At 57.0% G+C, this 6,000-nt stretch overlaps 1 protein-coding gene across 1 annotated transcript; it reads left to right on the top strand.

Annotated features, from left to right (window-relative positions):
• The first annotated feature begins 1,473 nt into the window (after positions 1 to 1,473).
• On the top strand, positions 1,474 to 2,882 carry GADD45A (growth arrest and DNA damage inducible alpha). The gene is made up of 4 exons (XM_057399190.1): positions 1,474 to 1,571; positions 1,674 to 1,775; positions 1,854 to 2,067; positions 2,701 to 2,882. The coding sequence occupies exons 1-4, from the start codon at positions 1,528 to 1,530 to the stop codon at positions 2,812 to 2,814; spliced, it is 474 nt and encodes a 157-aa protein (XP_057255173.1). The 5' UTR covers positions 1,474 to 1,527; the 3' UTR covers positions 2,815 to 2,882.
• The last annotated feature ends 3,118 nt before the right edge of the window (positions 2,883 to 6,000 follow it).

Here is a 6,000-nt window from a genome sequence, read left to right as displayed (position 1 = left end):
GCTCACGGTGCTGGTCACTCACTGCAGCACTGCATCCTGCACCCCCCAGTGCAGGTCAGTGATGTGGGTACCTGCAGCATCACCTGCACCAAACACAGCTGAGCAGCAAGCATCCGCTGTGCCGGCTCCAGCCAACGTGCAGGCTGGAGGCCAGAGCTGCAGAAGCTGCCTCTGAAGTGTGGGGTTCATTGACAGGCTGACTTAACCTCTCCCGGCCAGCAAGGCTGGCAGTGAAACTACGCTGTTTGCTACACAATGTATTTTAATGCTCTGGTGCCTTATTTGCCTCCTCTGGGTCAAACACTGGTGTCCTGAGCCATGCAAGAGGTGGTGGTGGTGTCCTCCAAGGCAAGGTCTGGGTAGGCCGTTCTGGTTAGCGCCTTTACACTGCCAGAGGGGAGACTGAGCTGAGCTCTTAGGCAGAAGCTCTTCCTGTGAGGGTGCTGAGGCGCTGGCACAGGGTGCCCAGAGAAGCTGTGGCTGCCCCATCCCTGGCAGTGTTCAAGGCCAGGTTGGACACAGGGGCTTGGAGCAAGCTGCTCTGGTGGCAGGCAGCACACGGGTGGCTGCAGCCCCGGTACCGGGATCCCCACACGACACTCTCCAGGCCTGTGGGCTCAGTCCCGTTGTGCAGCTCAGGACCGATGCTTCCCTCCCACCTTCCCGCTGCCGCCTGGCACCGCCGCAGCCGCACCGGCGCTCGTCACCTTGTGCCCAGGCAGTGCCCATGGCGCCGGGGCAGCGCCTGCCTCCCGCCGCCGTGGGTTGGCAGCGTGGCGGGCACAGGCACCCGGTCCCTGCCGGGGAGCACGAGCTCTGTGCCTGCGGGAGGCAGCTCCATCCCAACGGGGGGTCACGGGGAACTCGTGTCCTTGGGGCGCAGCAAGCGGGAGCACCCCAGTGCAGGCGCAGACTGGCCCCGGTGCTGGGAGGTGTGGTGAGGCCGGCTGGGCTGGACCCACGCGGGATGGATGCTCGTGGAGGGGGTGAGCTATCCAGGACCGTTATCCCGGGGACATCCCGGGGGAGCCGGGCGCAGGCAGCAGAGCCCCTTGGCAGACCTCGACCCGCACGGGAGCCTCGGGCTCGGTGTGGGCGCCCGGAGGAGCAAAGCTGAGGGGCTTGAAATGGCCGCCCCAGGGCCGCGCGCTGCCGGGACGGGAGCCGGCCCCAGCGTTCTCCGTTCTTAGGGTTCAGGGGAAGGAACGCTCCCGTTTCCCGGCCCCTGCTCCCCGCTCCCGCACCATCGCCTCCACAGGCCACGCCCCCACCCCTCCAGCAGCCAATCAGCAGCCACCGCCCCGCCGGTTCCCGTGGCCGGCGGCTCTAAGGCACGGTGTCAGCGAGAAGGAGGAGGGGTCTCATTTGCATAAACCAATAGAAGGGCGATATGCAAATATAGCCGGCGCGGATTGGCTGGACGCGGGTCGGATAACGCCTGCGGGGCGCCTTTGTGCTGCAGAGGCGGCGGCGCACGGGGTGCTACGGGGAGCGGTCCCAGCACCGGGAACGGCCCGCAGAGGAACTATGACCCTGGAGGAGCTGCCCGGGGACCACCGCACCGCCGGGAGGTAAGGTATGGGCAGGGTATGCGGGAAGGGAAGCGGGTGCGGAGTGGCGTCAACCCCCCCCGGTAACCGGTGGCTGCCTGTCTGTGCTTGTCCCGGTGGCAGGATGGAGCAGGCGGGGGACGCGCTGGAGGAGGTGCTGAGCAAGGCGCTGAGCCAGCGGAGCCTCACCCTTGGTGTCTATGAGGCAGCCAAGTTGCTTAACGTGTGAGTGAAACCCCGGTGGCTCAACCCCTTACCCCGGTGTCCCGCCACCCTTCCCGGTGACATTGTGCATCCCCGCAGGGATCCGGATAACGTGGTGCTGTGCTTACTTGCGGCCGATGAGGAAGAGGAGGGAGATGCGGCGCTGCAGATCCACTTCACGTTGATCCAGGCTTTCTGCTGCGAGAACGACATCAACATCCTCCGTGTCAACAACCCGGCACGGTTGGCTCAGCTCCTGCTGCCCGCCGCTGGCCCCGGGCCACCCGCCGACCTTCATTGCGTCCTCGTCACGGTGAGTCCGGATGGATCCTGGTTGCTGGGGGCAGCCGGTGTGTCATGGTCACGTCCCATGGCTTGGCCATGAGGCATAACCCGTCTTTCCAGTGGGTGTTGATGGAGGTGCCCTGCAAAGCCTGGAATTGAAGGCAATTCCAAAATGTCATTCCATAAAGCCGGAACTGACCGTGCCTGTGGGCACAGAGCTGCCAGCTCGACTCCCAGACCTCTGTCTGGCACAGAGAACATCCTATAGGATCCATAGGAAACTCCTTGAGCAAGCTGCTCTAGTGGAAGGTGTCCCTGCCCATGGGCTGGATGAGCTTTAAGGTCCCTCCCGAGCCAATCCGTTTTAAGATTCCACGATTTCCCTTTATATTCTAATCATTCTATGAGTCTATTTTCTAACTTCTATCATTCTGTGATTCTATTTTCCCCTTTTTCACCCCTTTTCCTCCTTTGCCCTGTGGTCCAAAGCAGCAGAACTCCACTCATCATTCTGGAGTCGACTGGTTGGTTTGCTTTAGTGCCAGTTTAAGATGATTCATGCTCCTGGGTTTCCTGCTCTGCTTTTGAATCCCTCTCTATAGGGGTTGGTTTTGCTCCTGTATTAAAGCCCCCCCCCCCCCCCCCCCGTTTCTCTTTCCAGAACCCCCACGCCTCACAGTGGAAGGATCCAGCGCTGAGTCAGCTGATGTGCTTCTGCCGGGAGAGCCGGTACATGGATCAGTGGGTGCCTGTGATTAACCTCCCCGAGCGGTGACCGTAGCGCTCGGCTGAACCCGACTGCACTCGAGTTTCGCAATCACTTTACAAGCAGTTGCTCAGGAAGTTACTCCCTGCCCTGGCACGAGGATCACTCGGGAGGGAGGGCAGGGGAAAAAAGTGGAAAACAACAACAAAAAAATACCCAGATAAAACTGATATCGCGGGGGAGAAGGGGGGGGGGGGGGAGGTTGGAGTTGAGCTGCGCCTTGTGTGGGACTGCCGAGCGACACAGAGGAGCGTGGAAGCGAAGGGACAAGAAGCGCCTGCATGGCTGGAGGAGTGAGCCCCGGGGGTGCTGCACGGCCAGATTCCTCATGGAAAACGCCCGACAGCCTCCACCTATTTTAAGTGCAACTTACAGCTTCTGGATTAAATACCTGAAAGAGCAAAAGAAACCCTGTAAGATTAATCACAGCATTTTACAACCCCTTTTAATGTATTGTTTGGGGTGTTAATTCTCAAGTTTTTATGCTAAGATATATAATAAGTTATTTTGTGCTATTATTGATGGAAAAAATTATTTATACCGGGAGGTTTGAGAACCAGGATGCCCTTAAGCAGTTCATCTGCACCCACTCTTCAACAGTTGGCTGTTGGAAGCAGCTACATTAATGTAATTGTTTGAAATTTGATAGGATTTAGGGGGGTTTGGGGTTTTTGGCTTTGGCTTCTTTTGGAAATAAAAGTTTAAACTCCAACCCTGCGTCCTGGGGTTTGCTTTCTTCCCCCTGTTCATTAGTGTAGAGTCAAAAGGGTTCATTTAGCAGCTTCTTCCTTGTCCTGGCCCTGGGCAAGGTCCTGCTGTGCTGCTCCTGTGTGGGTTTATTCCTAGCTCCTCCCAAGCCATTAAAGGAAAAAGCAGCTGATGTGCAACAGGAAATGTTGGGAATTGTGTTTCTTTTTGTCCAATGCTGCCACTTCACAGCAGAGTCTGAACAAGAACAACAAGAGGAGGAGTTATTTTGGAGGCTCCGCAGAGCCTGACCCTTCCTGGAAAGTGGGGAAAATCTGATTCCTCGGACAAGGAAAACTCGACCCAGTGTTTCCCTTCCCAGGAAGGCGTCCACAGCCTGCTGCAAACCCTCCTGGATGTATTCCCTGTACCCCCCCCCAGCAGGGACCAGACCCCTCCCGGGTTAGGAGGTTTCTGTGCCAAGCTCCGGATTTAACTGCACACATACTCTTGGCACGCCAAACCTGCACTCCATGGGGCGGGAATCTCTCTCCAAGTCTTAACAAACAGAGCTGGAAAACAGCCTCCTTGTGCCTGTGCAGCCCCAGGGACGCCGCTGCGCTGACCTACATCAGGGCTCCCCTAATTGCATGTGCGCGCTGCCCCGCGGCTCCCTGCCCGCAGCCCTGGGCACGCCGGCCCCAGCGCCGCTGCCCCCGGCAGGTGCTGGACCAGTTCTCCCGCTCCCATGGCGTGCTCCGGCTTGAGGCCGCCCGCTCCGGGCCCCGTCCGGCGCGGGGCTGCAGGGCCGCGTCAGCCTCGCGCCAGGTCCGGCACGTAGCTAGGGACCGGGCAGGCACCGTGCTCAGCCCCCGGGGCCATGGGATGGTGCAGGAGCAGCATCACCATCAGCATATGGACACCCTGTGAAGGAGTCGCCCTCGCTGCCCACCGGGACCTGCACCCAGGGAAAGATCCGAGTGTTTAAAACACAGAGATCAGGTCAGGTTCTGGCCCAGGAGCTGCGCCAAAAGGTGTTTTGTAAACATTTTCAGCTTCAGAGAGCACCCTGAGGTACCCCACAGCCAGCTCTGCCCGGTGCTGGAGCTGCAAAGAGGTAGCGCTCACCCTCAGCATCACAGAATCCCAGACTGGTTTGGGTTGGAAGGGTCCTTAAAGCTCACCCAGTTCCAACCCCTGTCACAGGCAGGGACCCCTTCCACTAGAGCAGCTTGCTCCAAGCCCCTGTGTCCCACCTGGCCTTGAGCACCCAGCTCCTGTGGCTGCTCCAGGGCTGGTGTCCTGCAGCTCTCACTCCTGCTGCAGCCCTCATCCAAACAAACCCATCCCAATGCCCAGAAAACTGTGAGCAGATCTTTTGAGATCTCCCTTTTCCACCTTCCAGCCCCATGAACAGCTCTCACCCAAGATTTAAACACAACCTCCAAGCACACTTGAGGTTCTTGATGCGCACACTCTGACCATCATCCCACCTCAGGGCTGCCCTCCTGCTGTCACCACAGGGCCAACCAGGCTCTTTCAGGGACCCCCAGCAGATTAGGAGCAGGAGGTACTAGTTGCACGTCCACCAGGCCCTATCCCCATCCCAAGCCCACCACCACCCTTCCCATGGAGGAACACCCAGCAATGCACCAGTGCAGCAGCAGAGTCCAACCTTTGCAGCTCACCACCTCCAGAACAACAAAATGAAGATGATAATCTTGAAGCATAGGAAAAGCAGAAATATTTTAGCAAGGGGTTCTTTTAGCAAGAGTCAGGTCTCCAAGCCACCAATCAGCTCTTCTTCTGTTAATGGAACACAGCATGAAAGAGTCAAATTAGAACATAAAGAGCAAATAATCACAAATAACAAGCTGGCTGCTTAATTTATGGGGGGAAAAATAGAATAAATACCCCTTCTGGAGCTTGATATAAAAGAGAGATAAAGAGCATGCAACCTCCATGGGTTTCTCCCAGCAGCTGCGGGTGCAGATGGTCTCACTTCTCCTTTTCATTCTACTACGGCAGAGTCTGTATTTCCTCTGAATTTTACCATTCCTGTTCTTTCATAGGAGTATTTATAGCAAAAAAACCAAAGTGCAAATGTAGCCACCCGAGCCCCTATACATTGCATTTAAAAAATAAGGAATTTAGTGACTATCTGTACGTTAAACACCATCAGGAGCAGGCAGTTGGTGGTGATGAGCTGCTGATTCCAAGTCTTCTGCCTAAAACTGAGAAAGCACCTGAAAAAGAGAACCTGGCGCAGTGGTTTTATCCTGCTCCTCTGATCACCCATGCGATCACGGCCATTTACAATCACTCCTTTTGTTCTCTGGGTGTGTAAGCAAGCGTGAAATAGCTGCTGGCACAAATCATGCTGCAAGGATGTCAAAATGACATGGAAAAAGGTTGAAAAACACACTTAAACTCAGCTGTGGGGCTGGGACGGAGCCACAGCCCCAGCCAGGGAACACTCAGCGTTGGCTTGGCAAACATAGTGAGTTT

This window comes from Pezoporus wallicus, unplaced genomic scaffold, assembly GCF_028554395.1.
Source record: "Pezoporus wallicus isolate ANWC-B61680 ecotype Strahan unplaced genomic scaffold, APGP_CSIRO_Pwel_v1 contig_11395, whole genome shotgun sequence".
Classification (NCBI taxonomy): Eukaryota; Metazoa; Chordata; class Aves; order Psittaciformes; family Psittacidae; genus Pezoporus; species Pezoporus wallicus.
Note: the sequence above shows the minus strand (reverse complement) of the source record. Positions and strands in the feature narration are given on the sequence as shown.

What these genes read in the sequence shown, in the direction of transcription:
- GADD45A (XM_057399190.1), top strand. Translation starts at nt 1,528, where the DNA reads ATGACCCTGGAGGAGCTGCCCGGGGACCACCGCACCGCCGGGAG. An exon ending in GACCACCGCACCGCCGGGAG is followed by an intron (nt 1,572 to 1,673) that starts GTAAGGTATGGG and finishes TCCCGGTGGCAG; the next exon opens with GATGGAGCAGGCGGGGGACG. An exon ending in TTCATTGCGTCCTCGTCACG is followed by an intron (nt 2,068 to 2,700) that starts GTGAGTCCGGAT and finishes TTCTCTTTCCAG; the next exon opens with AACCCCCACGCCTCACAGTG.